This window comes from Syngnathus typhle, linkage group LG3 (assembly GCF_033458585.1).
Source record: "Syngnathus typhle isolate RoL2023-S1 ecotype Sweden linkage group LG3, RoL_Styp_1.0, whole genome shotgun sequence".
Taxonomy (NCBI): domain Eukaryota; kingdom Metazoa; phylum Chordata; class Actinopteri; order Syngnathiformes; family Syngnathidae; genus Syngnathus; species Syngnathus typhle.
The window spans coordinates 479482-495931 of NC_083740.1; the positions used below are offsets into that span (position 1 = coordinate 479482).

At 49.4% G+C, this 16450-nt stretch overlaps 2 protein-coding genes across 3 annotated transcripts in view; both read left to right on the forward strand.

Annotated features, from left to right (window-relative positions):
- Window positions 1-1171: 1171 nt before the first annotated feature.
- mfng (MFNG O-fucosylpeptide 3-beta-N-acetylglucosaminyltransferase) lies at window positions 1172-4383 on the forward strand. 2 transcript variants are annotated; one of them, XM_061274878.1, is made up of 8 exons: window positions 1172-1803; window positions 2937-2982; window positions 3061-3163; window positions 3279-3432; window positions 3555-3640; window positions 3715-3880; window positions 4030-4115; window positions 4178-4383. In XM_061274878.1, the coding sequence occupies exons 1-8, from the start codon at window positions 1477-1479 to the stop codon at window positions 4224-4226; spliced, it is 1017 nt and encodes a 338-aa protein (XP_061130862.1). In that variant the 5' UTR covers window positions 1172-1476; the 3' UTR covers window positions 4227-4383. The 2 variants fall into 2 exon arrangements, with proteins under 2 accessions (XP_061130862.1, XP_061130861.1); XM_061274877.1 differs by having other exon boundaries at window positions 1193-1803; window positions 4192-4383.
- Window positions 4384-4389: 6 nt separating this feature from the next.
- elfn2a (extracellular leucine-rich repeat and fibronectin type III domain containing 2a) overlaps window positions 4390-16450 on the forward strand; it is a 39242-nt gene continuing 27181 nt past the window's right edge. The window contains exon 1 of the mRNA XM_061274865.1: window positions 4390-4775. The gene's annotated coding sequence lies outside the window, so the exon portion shown is untranslated. The remainder of the gene's footprint in view (window positions 4776-16450) is intronic.

Consider the following 16450-nt stretch of genomic DNA (forward strand, 5'->3'; position numbering starts at 1 on the left):
GAAAGGTTGTATGTGACTGACCCTACATCATACATCGGGGAGACAGGGAGGAACTTCATCACAAGAAAAATGGAACACAAGAAGGAATGTGAGAAGGAGACAGCAACAAGACAAACAAGAGCAATAAAACTACAAGCAGAACAGGAACACTACAAGTCAGCCATCACCGACCACTGTAAAAGGGAAAACCACATCATGGACTGGGAGAAGGCCAGAGTCATCCGCACTGAAGAAAACAAACATCAGCGTTGGATCAGGGAGGCCATTGAGATCCGCAAGCGGGGCCCGAGGACCATCAACAGGGACGAGGGAGCATACATGCTCTCTACAACCTGGAACAGTGTTTTGGAGAGGTGAACTGACAGCAGAGGGCGTGACTCACCTGTCAAATCTGACAGGTGAGCCACGCCTTCATCCATCAGCTGATAAAGACGCGTCACAAACACATCAGTGACACTCTGATGAAGGCGGAAGATTCCGCCGAAACATGTCAGGTAAATGAACCTAAAACAAATTTGTTTGATATAGAAGAACCAGAGAAGTAATTGATTTGTTTATTTTTAGCGCAGGCACATTGTTCCATTTGTACTTTTCAATCATACTTGAGCCATTTTGTTGCCGAGCCGAAGGCGTCAGACGTCAGTGGCTTCCTTCCTGTCTGTGTTGAACAGACGCCCACAAAGAATGACAAACTTCCATTTCAATTGATGAAGCATTTTGTAATGATTGGCTTCTTACTGGGCGCCTTTCAAGTTCGACCAGTTGTTGCGTGATCATTGCTCGTGGTTTAATTCAACTGGGGTGAGCAGATTTGGCTTGCTGAAAAAGAGGACAACTTCTCCTATTTTTGAGGACGCCGAGGGGGTGCTCGTAGTTAAATGACAAGGTGTCGATCAGTATCTGTATATTGGTCAATAACGCAAAACAATATATGTACAATAACAACAACATATGTACAACGACAAGAACATATTTACACTTGTAGAATATGCGCAGTAACATTTTTTAGTTTTATAGTAAGAAAAAAAAGTAAGTGAAAAAAAGACAAAAGAAGTACGACTATCGGTGCAGTATTTTGAGAGAAAAAAAAGAAAAAAAAAGGGGGCTTCAGGACCCTGGTGAAAGCACGCCCCAAAAAATCTTTAATTCCTCCGTAAACGTGCATTTTCGTTTCGGCATTTTTTGTATACACTCGCTGGCAAGCACTCGCCTACTTCCTCCTCACACACACACACACGCACACACACACACACACACACGCACACACACACACACACACGATCAGCAAAGTGGCTAGATTTGAGGAGAAGGGCGTGACTTATTTATTTGCGAACGATTGACAATGAACTGTACATGTGAGGCAGTCGAGCAAAATCCCGGACAATTTTTGAAATCCCCCCCCGGACATATTTTGGGGGGCTGAAAAGTAGCACATGTCCGGGGAAAAGAGGACGTCTGGACACCCAAATTAAACTCATGATTGTTTTGGATGGACTTGTCCCCATTTGTGGTGCCATGAAGAAGAGATGGCTGGCTCGCAGGTTGCTGCTCTTCATCCTCGCCCTCTTCGTGCTTCTTTACGCCAACTTTGAGCGAGACGGCGGCGACCGCCTCTCCGTCTCGGGGATCTCGCCTGCACCGGCGGCTCGTCGTCCCCCTCCTGCGTCCGAAGCCCTCAGGCGGACCCCCCAAGCCGAGCTGCGGCTGGAGGACATTTTCATATCACTCAAGACCACCGGAAGATTCCACGGAACGCGCCTGGCCCTCCTTTTGGAGACCTGGATCTCCACGACCAAGTCGCACGTGAGTGAGTGAGTGAGTGAGTGAGTGAGTGAGTGAGTGAGTGAGTGAGTGAGTGAGTGAGTGAGTGAGTGAGTGAGTGAGTGAGTGAGTGAGTGAGTGAGTGAGTGAGTGAGTGAGTGACTGAGTGACTGAGTGAGTGAGTGACTGAGTGACTGAGTGACTGAGTGACTGAGTGACTGAGTGACTGAGTGACTGAGTGACTGAGTGACTGAGTGACTGAGTGACTGACTGACTGACTGACTGACTGACTGACTGACTGACTGACTGACTGACTGACTGACTGACTGACTGACTGACTGACTGACTGACTGACTGACTGACTGACTGACTGACTGACTGACTGACTGACTGACTGACTGACTGACTGACTGACTGACTGACTGACTGACTGACTGACTGACTGACTGACTGACTGACTGACTGACTGACTGACTGACTGAGTGACTGACTGAGTGACTGACTGACTGACTGACTGACTGACTGACTGACTGACTGACTGAGTGACTGAGTGACTGAGTGACTGAGTGACTGAGTGACTGAGTGACTGAGCTGTTAATTTGAGTGTGAGCGTGTTTTTGTTTTAGATGAAACATTTTATTGAGTCATAAGCTTTACGGGGAAGAACTGAATGTATGTTTAAAATCCAGACACCTCGCCGACTATTTAATATCCCACAAATCCGTCCGTCATCCAAGAAAGCATGCATTCAAATGTGACCAATTGGAAAGTGTGAAATGTTATTTTGCAACATGTCTTCAAATGCGGCTAGTTATGTCCAATCGCCACGGTTACGATTGCACTTTCCAAGAATTCATTCTCGACGGCAAAAATGCTTCCTAATAGCAAAAACTAGTCGTTTAAGTTGGTTGGGTGCAAAATTGCTCATGCAGTTTTACAGAGCGCTGTCTGTCTGTCTGTCTGTCTGTCACAAGACACCGACAGGAGTTGACAGGAAGCCGAGCCTCTCGACGTGAAGCGGAAGTGCAGAACAGGAAGTAGTTGACACAAGCCGACCGACCCCATCTTCTCACTTCTCACGTCACGTGCGGTGGCGGCGCCACCTCGGCATCATGACATACGTGTTCTGTCGTCAATCCACACGTGGTCATTTTCTCCCCTTTTTCCTCTTGCAGACGTTCATTTTTACAGACAAGGACGATGACCACCTGAAGGCCCAAGGTACGAGGTCAAGTTTAGGTCCTAAGTCAGCCCACTCCACTCATGGTCCGTACGAATGTGATTTTCTTTCTCCTGGAGGCTACAACGTGGTCGTGACGGGCTGCCGGTCGGACCACAGTCAGCAGGCCCTGGGGTGCAAGATGGCCGCCGAGTACGAAGGCTTCCTGGCGTCCGACAAGAGGTGAGACGCCAACCCATGCTGGGTTTCTTTCGGGAGTGCCGGCACAAACCCCGCCCGCGCGCTGCGTGGCGTCGCTCGGCCGACCCGCTGACGTTTGTCTGCGGGCGCTCCTCAGGTGGTTTTGCCACGTGGACGACGACAACTACGTGAACGGCCAGGCTCTCGTGGCCACGCTGGCCGACTTCCCGCAAGACGGCGACGTCTACGTTGGCAAGGCCAGCCTGGACAAACCAATCACGGCGCACGAGCTCATGGAGGGAAACCAAACGGTACACTTAATATGAGCACGTATTCATTATAGCGCTCGTGTATTATACTGCCCCCGGTGGCCAAGGCGGGCACACCACAAGCAGCAAGCGACAAATATGTGTGTGTGTGCGCACGCGCGCAGAGGCAAGTGAAGTTCTGGTTCGCCACCGGAGGAGCAGGCTTCTGTTTGAGTCGACGTCTGGCCCACAAGATGTCCCCCTGGGCTCGGTACTTGCGGACTCTCCCTTCATCTCTCACTCGTGTCAGAAGCGGCCTTCGATAAACGCTGCGCGCGCATTCAGCGGGCCTCGCTTCCAGGAGACGTCGGCGAAGATCAGCCTGCCCGACGATTGCACGGTGGGCTTCATCGTGGAGGTGCGCTTGGGCGTCTCCATGGTGCACTGCCCTTTGTTCCACTCGCACTTGGAGAACCTCATGCTGCTGGACCGCGCCAGCATCCCGCGGCAGGTACGTGCGCGCTGCCCTCTAGTGGAGACACGCGGACATGCAGCAAGGATCAGATCAGCACCTCCGTTCACTGTGCAAAAAGAAAGAAAGCGCTTTCCGCAGCGCGCGCGCGCGCGCGCACACACGCCATAAACTGCTTTGGGCGTCAGGTGACTCTGAGTTACGGGCCGCTTGGGGACAAGATGAACAGTGTGGAGCTGAAAGGAAGCTTCTCCAAAGAAGAAGATCCATCCAGGTCAGTGGTCAGTCATTGATTTAAAATCAATCAATCAATACATCAAAAAGGACAGATAATAGTTGGTCCTCATCAGGTTCAAGAGTCTGCACTGTTTGCTGTACCCGCTGACCCGATGGTGTCCCTGACGTGCCCTCGGGGAAAACCGGGCTCACCTCTTCAGAACCTCATCACGCGGGTGACTGTCTCCTTCGACGAGGGACTCGTCAAACGTGTTCTTTGATTCGCTTCAAGTGTAGCCTACATAGGCTGGCTGCATTTGTCAAAAGCTGCATTTGTCAAAAAGAGAACAAGATTGCAATTCACATTTCTTCCGGAACGCATAATGGTGAAGACATTTTGGCATCCAAAAGTTGAAAAGGACTTTTGAATGACAGCAACTGCCAATCATTGAAATACTTCAGTCAATAAAGTGTATTGATTTTCATCCTTCAATTCAGTCTTTACTGTTTGCTAGTCGCCAGGTGGCAGTAGGGCGTGTCCTACCTGCCTGCAGCAGCAGCCAATCATATGGCGTCGGGGGCGTGCCCTCGACTTGGCGGCAGGTTACTTCCGATTGCAGATGGCGGCCATGCTGTTACTCGTCGCCCTACCGGTCCCGGTTGTCGCAAACGCCAGACAAGAGCCAAAAGACACACAGCAGCAGTCAACACCTCGATGGTGAGCGTCTTTCTCACATAGGATTGCTCAAATGCGGACTTATGTAGTTTTGATGCGCGATGTCACGAGCGGCTCGAACACCTTGTCACTTATTTGATTCCAATGCTTCAAATGTTTGCAGCTGTAAAACAAGTGTTATTGTTGTTTGGCAAGTATTTTTATTCACTGCAAATCCAATTTGATCATTCAAGTCGCATTGTATTTACACGAGCACGGGGAAAGTAAGATGTCGGGCCACAAGCAGCCGCCAGAGGGCGACAGCACGTCATGTAACGCTTCTAATGATACGTTCTTCCATGGGCAGAAAGTTAGTTCATTATGTGTGCTCGAGAATGAGCACACGTGCATGTTGACGTTGTTTGCACATGCATTTGTATCGAGTACACTTTGTGTTTCAGCTTGTTTTGTTTCATTTCATTTGTTTTGCATTCAGTCTTACAAATTCAAAGAAGGCCTTGTCAAAGTGAGACGAGTTGAAGAGCAGTGTCGCCCTCTGCTGTCTCGAGTGTCACTTTGCCAGCGTCACGTGAGCACATCAGAAGAGGTGAGCCAAGATGCCCGAGTGTGGCTTCATGTGCTCATTTGAGTGCCTTGTACGGTTCCAAACGGGAATGCGTGTGCTTCCACGTACCTGTTGTGCCGCGACACGTGCAGGTGTGCTTTTTGTGCGCCATGCACATTCACACATTTGCATTAACGTCCATGGAGATGGATTTGTCCGGTGTTGACGGCTCAGCGGCTCACTGATCCACCACCTGCTTGCTTGTTTGCAAGCGTGTCCCATGAATCCATCCGTCTTGCTGTCCGTCGTCTCGCTACCTGAAGCGGCGTTTTCCACAGCTGTGCGTGTTCTCGTCGCCTTTTTAGTTTCGATCAACATTTCGGACATTTCCGCCTCGGGCAGCAATGGCGGCGGCCACCAGTGAAGCCTCGAGTAGCATGTTAGCTAGCAAACGCAATCATTGAGCGTTCACATTTGTAGAGAGAATTTTTTGTGCTGGTCTAAGAGAAACGCACTCATCGGGCCGAGGAGAGCCGGACGGCGCTCGCCTCCCTGCTGTTGCCATGACGACGGCAGCCCGAGCCGCGCTTGAGATTCCCCGCGTGTTCCTAAGCCCCCCCCCCCCCCCTCTTAGCGGACCACCCCATCAACGGCGCATCTTCATCCTTGCTTGACTTCCATCTTGGATGCCGTCACAGCGTCCTCCAATCGGCACGGTGTGTAGCTCCACCCATTTCCATAGGCGACCTGCTGCCACGGCAAACGATATCTTAACTTAATTTATTCTTGGAATTTCCTTCCCTGCGGGGGTCAGCCAGAGGGGGCAATATTTGGACAGCCCCCCTGGCCCGCGCCGATTGGTTGATTCATGGCTTCGCCGGCCGGTAATTGGGCGCTGACGGCGGGGGGCGAGTGGTGCCGAACGATGATTGATGGCTGCTGCCGTCCGTCGCCACTTCGCCTTGTTGCAGCCCAGATGTACTGTATGCGCTCCAAAATACCACGTCAACTTTTTCCCATGCATTCTCCCCAGACACTGGATTAGGTACACGGACAAGTCACATTCATTCTGGGATCTGTTCCTAATATTTCGAGCCCATTTAAAGATGATCAAATGTATATTTTGAAAAATCTTTGGGTAGCAATTCATCACAATTTTTGGTTTTGCAAAATGTGTCCATTTGGTTTTGGAGCCTTCAAAAATGAAGTTGCTAATAGTTCTTGACTGATAGATGGGATCCATATCGCTCCCGGTCGTCGTCGTCATCGGCCTCGCTAAGAGACGACGTCACGTTACTGCCACTTCCCTCCTCTGTGACTTTGGCGCTGTGGATTAGTTAGTCTTTGCAAAGCTTTTTTTTTTTTTTTTTTTCTCGAACTTACAAAGGGGAGATGACGGAAAATACACACGTTTTGTCGTTTTATCTTTAACCTTCCATTCTTGACACCATTTAAGTTTCCTTTTTTTTGGTGTTTAATTTTTTTGACTCTCCTGTGCTTACTGTACGTGTGTCAGCGCTGCAAGTTGGGCAAGAAGCTGTTAGCCCCAATTCACCAACACCCTCCATCCTGACACCCCCCTCCCCTCCCCTCCCCTCCCCTCCCCTCCCCTCCCCTCCCCTCCCCTCCCCTCCCCTCCCCTCCCTTCCAGCAGCGAGCGCACCGTCTCTGCCATCACCGCTCCTTCCTTCACTCTCGCCTTCCTCCTCTGCTGGAACGCACCGAAGCTCTTCCTCCGTTTTGGATCGTAGCTCGGCCAAGCGGCGACGGACCTCCCCCCCCCCCCCCCCCCGCCCACACACGGCCACCCGCCTCCACCGGACAAGGTAAAACTGGCGCTCACATTGTTATGTTGAGCATTTCTTCACTTTTGGGCTGCGGAAGCGTGAGCTGCATGCACACAGATGCCGACCGGACTCCTTCTTTGGGGGGGGGGCGGTTGCGCGGCGCATGGGTGTGTGTGTGTGTGTGTGTGAGTGCGTGATGAAGACAGAAGAGGAAGAAACACGTGCGTGCCAGCCATTCCATATTGCGGCATTGGTCAGGAGGAAGCACATCTGCTTGAATGCGTGCGTGTGCCTTTTGATTGACAGCTGAAGGAGGGGGGGGGAGAGAGAGAGGGAGGGAGGGAGGAGGGGACTCGTGAGGGTGGGGGGTGCGTCCTCCTCAATTGACTTGATTGATTGGCTTTCGGGCACCCTTCCTCTCACTGCTGGTCACATGAGCGGCGGGCGAGCGAGCGAGCTGCTGTTTCGCATGACTGATGGATTGAGCTTTTCATTTTTGGCCGCTGAAGTTGTTTGGCTGAAGGGGTGGCCGTGAGTCACGTCACTGGGAGGGGGGTGCTAGATTAGGGCGCTTGTCACTCCGGCCCAGTTCGTCGGACCTTACACTCTGTGGAATTGTGACTCAACTTGCGAGCAGACAATTTTGGGTGCTAACTTGGCTCAAATGGGATTCCTCAGGGTCCCACCATAAGTACCTTTTTGTTCCACAATTGGAATTTAGTATTAATATAATAATGATTTATATATTTCAATGTCTCTATACAGTCTATGTATGTACTATGTATGTATGTATGTGTGTGTGTGTGTGTGTGTGTGTGTGTGTATATATATATATATATATATAATGTGTATGTATATGTGTGTGTCTATATTCTTTTTGGTTTTCTTCTTTGTTTCGTGGCCTGTACCTTATCTAATGTTTGAGAGCAACACCTTGACCTTTGACCACAGGATTTTTTGTCCCGGCTTGCGTTGGGCTTGCTAGAGTTATTTGTCGCCGCCAGCTGATTGGCAAAATGCAAAGAAACACATCACACGGCGTGCGTTTGTGATGTCGCCGGCGGGAAGCACGGAGGTTTCCAGGCTCCCACTTTCAAAACGGTCTGCCGGGAATCCGTGACAGGTTTTTGCGCGTGGGGTGTTGTTGCGGCTTCGGGACTACACACAAGCGAGTGAGCGGATACCAGACTGGGAAAAAAAACTGTCACTTTTCTCCCGTTTTGTTTTTCGTGATGAATAATTCCTCTTGCAGACAAAAACAAAGGAGCGTCGAAAAGTTCAGCGCGAGTGTGGCGGGCGGACGGGCGGCCGGCCGGCGTTTTTCCTCCAGTCGTGTTTTGCTTTTTGCGTTCAAATCCCTGTGTGGGCTCGCTAAGCCACCATTTCCGCCTGGCGCCGGTTTCCCCGCCCAACTCAACTCGGGGACATGCGTTTGCGACTTCCTTGCATTCTTCCAGACTTTACTGGCATTCTCTCCATTTTTTTCCAGATTTCCTTGTGTTCTTTTCAACCTAGTTGTGTTCCTCTCACCTTTCTTTTGGCTTCCTTGCGTTCCGTCATCCCCGCGCTCGTCAGTCCCTTGAGCAAGTGTTTACGTAGTCTTCTGCCCTCACCCCCCCATGGCCCAATTTCTCCAAAGGGAACCATAAAAGTTTCATTTCATCTAATCTAAGAAGCTTGTAATGGAAATGGGACGTTTCCCGCATCCTGTCGAAACGTCCAAATTATTTAAGGTGTTGGCTTCCTCGGGACGCACGCGGGCTGACGTATTGGACCAAAACAAGTCGGGAGGGGGAAGGAAAAAAAAAAGATTGATTTTTGTCATCTGACGATGAAGAATCTGCTCCATAGATATTGTTCCCCAAATTTCAAGCACGCATATTCGACAGATGGGTGGCGCCGAGTTGTGACGGCAAAGATGTCTTCGCCGCTAATCAGGAAAGTCATCTCCATCAGGTTAGAGCTCGGCCAAACGTGATCTCAGCGTAAGATGATGTGTTGATGGCGCCCGCCAGCTGCTGCCATTGTGCTCACGCCGCAGCCGGCCGGGCCGGGCCGAGCTGAGCCGACCCCAGCCCAGCCCTTGCTTGCTTGCTTTCATGGCCGCTTTCCACCGACATTCACTTTAAATGATGCTTGAATTATTCAGGCGGCTGCGTGGGAAGATCACACACCCACGTGCATGTGCATTTGTGGTCCTCATGCATCTGGGACAAGGACAACAAAGGTTTTCCCCAAGTCTTCTCGCGGTCATTCTGAAGCGGCCACGCTAACCGGAAGAATTAAGAATCATTTGAAGAAGAGAAAAAAAACCCCAAAACTTTTTTGCAAAGTCACATTAGCCCAAAGCAGCATGCAGACAGTGCGAGTGTGAGCGCGCATCCCATTTAGGGATGGGCTCATCCATAAAGCGCCGCCTCCTCCTGCATGCTGATGTGCCTGCCTGCGCGAGCGTGTGTGTGTGCGTGCGTGAGCGTGCCCGTCCAAATGACATCCCCAGCGGGATTTTGATGTCATCAAATGAATTTATTTGGCACCAAGCGGTGATCATCTTTACTTTCTTGCAAATCAAGACGCTTCTCTCTTGGAAGTTGAGCGTTGTCACGCGTGGCTACAAAATGGAGTCCACATTAGAAGATACTTTGTTTATCAACAAATACTCCCCCCCCCCCCCCCCCTCTAATGAATTGATCACAAAATGCTTCACAATCATTCAAATGTTATTTAATTGCAACAAGTGATTCCAAAATGCTTTTGGAATTTTGCAATCAGCTGAGAAGGATAGACTATATTGCGCTTTTCAATCTTAGTTGAAACAGACAACAGTTGTTTGCATGTAGAAACTTTACTTCTTTTTTTTTTTTTTAAATTATAAAATGCTTCCATTTTTTCATTTTTATTTCTAGTTGGCTTACGGTCATGGCGAGCATTTAATCGGTCAACAAGTCGTCACCCTCTTCATCCTGCATCAGCGTCATTTTTCTCCGGCCGACTTTGACTTCATTTAATTTTCTGCGCCATTAAAAGCGGGTCGAGGCGCCGTGGGCCCGATTGGCCAGCCTTTTCTTTAAATCTCACAGCAGTCGCGGCGGCAGGTTGACGGGAGGAGAAGCTGATGGATGTCAGCGCAGATGGGAAAATGGGCAAAAATGAGCTTGGCCTAAAGGAAGTCACACACACACACACACACACACACACTAGCTGGCTGGCTGGCAGACTCAGCCAAGCAGGGTTCTGGCTGAGTAGAGATTCTGGTAATTGACAGTCCAGGGTGCAGCATCCATCCTTGCATGAAGTGCAGCTTGTCTTCAACAAGCTCTGCTGGGCTCAGATAGCCTCTCGCACACACACACCATAAAAAAAAAAAAAAAAAAATGGATATAAAGCGACGCAGGCGGGTGGTTTGGCCCCCCAGGGTTTGGGTCTCAAGTTTGACTTACGGTTTCAATCTAAGTTCAAATCAGGATTTCCGAGAGCTGTTGAGTTAGGAGCCCAAAATGAGGGCTTAAGAAGGCTTAGTTGGGGTTCCAAACGTGCGGACCCATTTCACTGCAGGTTTCGTTGGGCACTTGGGCTGGACTTTGGAGCCAAGAAGACTTTGTTTGCATCTGGGCTTTCAAACAAATAATCGGCCTGCCTTCACCTTGCGCTTTCAGTCCTGCTTTAAGATTTGAAAAGAGCTGGGCTCGGCTTTCAAATCAAATGAGGCTTTCCAGTTAACGAGCTTTTGGGCTTGTTGTCGGAGTGAAAAAGTATTGACGGCGCTCCCAACGAGCACCTCGGACGCTTTCAACGGCAAGAAAGTGAGAAATGACCGGCGATTTTCTCACTGGCGCGGCAGAGCCAGTCTCCGTTTGAATCCATTTGCTCCCAATCGATGCGCTAATTGCGGCCGCCGCCGCATCCGTCTGAATGCGCTTGAGTCGGCGGGCCCAACGGCCTCAGCTGCTACGAGCTAAGCCAAGCAAAGGGAGCTATCGCAAAGAAATCAAGTCGAGTTAGCCTAACATTAGCGTTAGCATTTTGCGCCGACTGAGATGTGTTAAATGCAAGTGTTGGTTGACTGCGAAATCAAAGACGAGGAAAACAAAGAATGAATCCTATTTAGGCGGCATTAATATCATAAAGTTTGTGTGTGTGGAGGGGGGGGGTCGCTAGGCTAGAGGCAAGAATGGCTAATTGGTTGTGGATTACTCGCGCTCAGGAAGGCAGGCTCCAAGGGCGGCATGCTACAGATATTATAGTGTGACTTGGTAAGGCTATAAACATATAATAATAATGATGATGGGAGAATAATGATATATGAAGGACAAGGGGGCAAGTGAGCGCAGGGGACTGACTGTTGATGGAGAAAGAGGACACCTGGACTGAGCTACTCAACCAACAGAACCATTTTTTTTTCTGACCTATCTGGGAGTTTACAGACTGCTCCCACCTGGCTAGCTAGCTAGCCTATATGCACCTTACGTGCCAATCTACTTGCTAGAAATGCGCTCCGAAAATGAGCCTCGTTTGTCAGCCTACTCCTTAACGAGCCATCGCCAGGCCCGCCCGAGGGTTGTTTGGAGCGACGGCCGTGCTCCCATTTGTTCATTGTTTGACTTCATTGTTTCCCACCGGTGAATAATACCTACCATGAGCTTTTTCCTCCATCGCTCTATTGTTGGTTATTGCGTGCTGAAGCATGGCGCGGGACTCTGCCGCCATTCGTCTTCATTTGTTTGACACGCTTGCGCACGCTTGCGCACACGCATACAGACGAGAGCGGCCTCCGGGATTTTCCGGGATCCCCGCAAAGCCTCCGGAGCCGATAAGGAATCACTTTCCTGACAATTAAGAGAGGAAGTTAGAAAAAGCGAGCTATCAGTTTATGCGTCCGTGATGGAGGAGGCTAGGAAGAGCAATCCCAGTGAGAGGGGCTAACTGTGCTACTTAATGTTGCTAGCAAAAGCACAGTTGCTTGATTGAATTCAAGCTAGATAGCCAACTAGCACTTGCTACACGACCATCATTTCATTTAAGCAATCAGTGCTGTCGTAAAGAGAAGGGAGATTTATTTTCAGAACTCTCTAATCCTCTCTAATTAGCCTAGCAGCATCTGGCGATTTAACGTCGCCGCCGCTAACCACGCTCATTAGCACGTTAGCATTTTATTTTTAATGTCAGAGAGAAAAGCCGGATTTCACGTTGAGCGTTTGGTGCTTTTTCAACGTAGACTCCATAACTAGCCTACTAGCTTGCTAACCACGGTAGTTGCGACCTAAAATGTGATGTCCTAAAAGTACGGGCGTACGTCGGCTCTTTACGGAGTCTCCTCTTCCCGTGTCAAGTTTTCATTGCTATTGTTTATCCCCTCGGCTTTTCGTCCTGACTGTGAGCGCCGTGTCTTGTTATTGCTTTGATTTCCCGCAGCCTGGCACTCGCTCACACATTCTGTCTTTTTCCCGGACGCCTCCATCAATATTTCATGATGTTTGGCCACCACCGTTGGTCACCAGGGGGATGCCGCTGCCGTTGCCGCCGCCGTCGCTTTTCTGTCCAAACTTCTCACATTCGTCATGCAACAAGTCAGCGCCTTTTCGGCAACCCCTCGGGCATTGGCATCAGTCAAACGTGACGCTTGAAGTGGCAATGGGTGACTGCTGATGCAAAGCGTACGTTTGCTGGCGCGCCAGAGAGGTGAGATGCTTAAAGCTTTAGCTCCGCTAAAGTGCAGCGCTGAGTCGACATTTTTTGTATCCCTTCCCACTTAATTCTGCAGTGTGAACACCTCCTCTGGCTTATTGGCGGGTAATATGTTCCACAGCAGCTGACGCTAACAGCTTCCACCACGTTGCCGCCCGACCCGCCATTTATTTGACGCGACGGCTGAAAGAGACGCGGCGGAATGAAGCGTGGCTCTTGGCTCCGGGAGCTCCTTTTACGAGCTCACTGTGCAAACTGAAAAGAAGATAAATGGAGGCTATGAATCCAATGAGAAATGCCCGCACCAAAATGGTGTGTGAAACTCGGAGGAATAATGTTGTTGGGATAAAAAGAAAACAGAAAAGCACAAGAACTAACTGAATGTGGGCTAAAACGTCCTAGCAAAGCATCAGTGATTTTAAGACCCTGTGCGACTCGCTAGCCCGCAGCTAGACGACCATGTTATATGGATTGGATTCTCAATCTGATTCCAAGAAGTCCGTCCATCCATCCATCGACATCTAGAAGCAAAGCAAGCAGGCAGGTTTCCACTGCTGACATGATGGTTTGAGCAAAAGCTGAAAATGTTTGTCTTGGTGACATTTGGCACAAAATGCCAGTTAGCACGTTCAGCACGTCTGACGTCACGGCCCAATGCTAGTGGGCTAGTTAGCATAGTAGCGACACCAAATAGAGGAGAGCAACAAGGCAAAGGAGGGCCCACACTCAGGTGTGTGTGTTTGTGTGCGCACTTGTGAAAGTCAGAATAAATGCAGGACTCAGCAGAATGCAAATTCAAGTGTTGTTTGTGGGTGTGTGTGTGTGTGTGTTGGGTGTGTCCAACTAATGAATGCAAGCAAAGTTCTCTAAATACACGAGTGTGTGTGTGTGTGTGTGTGTGTGTGTGTGTGTGAGAAGTGAAAAGTTGATATTCATGATCTTGTTTGAAATCTCCACTGATGGCGCTGTCACTTTGCTTCTTTGTGAAGAATCAAAGCGCGGCGCTCGGCGGCCACTTCATTAAGGACACCGGCTCCAATAAGAAACCAGCGTCTTTTGGTTCTGGCGGAAAGGGCCTTTCTGGATTTCTTTGTCTTTTGAAGGCTGTCAAAGGCCAGGCGGCTTGGGGGTGGAAAGGTTTTCGGCGCAACTTATTTTTGTTTTCTTTTTGGGTCAGCGGAAGAAACCTTTCCATTCTCCAGCTGTCAAAGGCAAAAAGATGGCCGCCGCAGCGCCTTGCTTGTCAGCGCTCAGCCAGGCAGCTTGTCATTACCAGGCATTTATTTGGGTTGAACTCGTATCATCGCTGGGCTTTTGTGGAGGGTGACCAGGTTGACGCAAACCTTTTGGGAAAATCTCAATCGAAACGATAACTAGGCTACCCATCGATCAATGACGTAATCCATTCATTGTACATGAATCCATGAACTATTATACCTCTTCTAATTCTAGACCTTAACTATCATATTGTTTTAATTATGACCCGGTGTGTGCGTGTGCGTGAACATTTACATGCTGACGACAACAGGAACTTCCGATACACCCACACACGTGCTGTGCCAGGACACACACAGGTTTGAGTTGGGCGTTGAGTGCGGCGCCTTGGCGACCGCCGCTCGCTTGAGGGAGGACAGGAAGTGGAAATTCAAAGGTTTCAAATGTCAGCGCGATGACCTGCTAGCATTTGTCGGTCAGCACTGTCGCCAGCGCTCTCTTTGTTGTTGTTGTTGTTGTTATTGGTTGGATGCCCCGCGGCCGCCGCCCACCGCATCCGCCACCCAAGCCGACGCCCCTGCCGGCGTTTTGGCCGCCGGCGCGGGCCGAGCGTGCCAACGCGCTTGGCCGGCGACCCTTTCGCGGATTTTGCGGAGACGCAGGGAGCCGCCCGGCTTGCCGCAACAACATGTATTATATCATATTATATCTTATTATATTATATCTGATTTATTATATTTGATGATATTATATTTGAAGTCTCGACAAACCGAATGTGTTTGGTTTTTTTTCCCCCCTGAACACGTCTCTTGGCGTTTTTCTTTCCCACCGTTCGAGGTTCACGACACGGCGCAGAAGTCCAAGTGGCACTTTGCATTCAATGCGACGCGCCGCGGCCCGGGCCGAGCGCGTCCGCTCCGGACCCGTATAGTGAGCCTCCAAATGTGCTCGGCTAAAGGGTAAAGATGGAACAGAAAAAATAGTGTTTAGGAAGCAAAATAGCCATGGTTCATCTACTAAAGGAGCAGCAGTAAAAAAAATAAATAAATAAATAAATAAATAATAATAAATTCCAAGCAACACACTTGTTGTGTGGCAAGAGCAATAAATGCGGCGGCGGCAGCGGCGGCCATCTCAAGTGAGCGAGCGGCCTTTGACAAAAAGTGCAACACAAAAGCGCTTAATTGGACCAAAAGGGATTTGAATGGCTGCACGACTCGCATTTAGCTTCTCGTCTGTTGGTTTCTTAAAATGATTGCCGCTCAATTTTTCATGTTTTGTTTAAACATTCGTGACACTTTGGAGGAACCGAAAAAGAGAGGTTTTTCAATGCTCCTATTTTGTCAACATCAAGGACACTTTCAAGCCTTCCAACATTTTCAATGGCCAACTAAACAAAGAAAAAAGAATCAAGGATGAAAGCTTTTTTTTCCTGCTTGTATTTTCGATAACATTGGAGTCTTTGATGAAAGCATTTTTTAATTTTTTTTATACTTGGTCGAAATCACCTCTAGTTCCGATCGATTTCCAAGAGCAAGGATCCTGTGCCAAACTTGCGGTTTTTGTAAAAATGACTTTGTCCGTCATTTGATGGATTTGCGTGGTCAACAGCTGCAAAGTGTCTCCCTCCTTCATGTTTTTGCCTTGCTGCCTTGGTGCTTGCCTCCGTCCCATAATATCCATCTCCCGCCCGCTGATGGATGTTGGCCTCCAGCTGACTGGCGGATCAAAACATCATTTTGGCTCATTTGTTTTGGCGCCCATCTAAGCGGCTCTTTCTTTCGCTCGTTCCTTGCCTTGCCTTGGCCGCCATTTGTTTGCTTGACAGCACACAGGCAGGCAGGCCTGTTTAGTTTGAGGTTGTTGTTGTTTATTTTTGACGGTGGTTCATTCTCTTCATTGCACCTGCCAGCTGCCTTTTTAGCTCTTCTGGTTTTGGCTTGTGGAAGGGAAATCTGCTTGGTTATTTTGCCTCGTGTTGATTTCTATTGTGCCAGGCAGCAGTTAGCATCAGTAGTTGTTTTTATTTCGACTTGTTTGGTTTATCGTGCCAAAAGGAACCGAAACACAGATGAATGGCATTTCCATTCATTTGAGTGGGGAACGATGATTTGAGATGCAACTGCTTTGAGTTACGTGGAATTACCATGCGCACGTTATGTTTTTGCGGTCACTAAGCTGACATTTAGCGGCGATTGTGCTCCCGCCTTCCTTTATACGTACCTGCTCGGCCGCCCTAACCTTTACTTTAAGGATCGAAATGCAGATGGCGTTTAAGAAAGGGAAAAAAACCCAGCAGAGGCCGCCCGTGTCCCCGTTGACCTTCGTACGTGCCGCCGCTGACATTCTCTCGGGCGGGAGAGAAACTATTTCCGCCATTTTTTTTTTTCTGCCGCTGGGAAAATGTTTGCACGGCTCAGCTACCGTCGCGAGGTTAGCGTGGGATGACGAGAGAGAGAGGGCAAAGTTTTTTTTTCCGTTTTTTT

What these genes read in the sequence shown, in the direction of transcription:
- mfng (XM_061274877.1), top strand. Translation starts at nt 1,477, where the DNA reads ATGATTGTTTTGGATGGACTTGTCCCCATTTGTGGTGCCATGAAGAAG. An exon ending in GCGCCAGCATCCCGCGGCAG is followed by an intron (nt 3,881 to 4,029) that starts GTACGTGCGCGC and finishes TTTGGGCGTCAG; the next exon opens with GTGACTCTGAGTTACGGGCC. An exon ending in AAAGAAGAAGATCCATCCAG is followed by an intron (nt 4,116 to 4,191) that starts GTCAGTGGTCAG and finishes GGTCCTCATCAG; the next exon opens with GTTCAAGAGTCTGCACTGTT.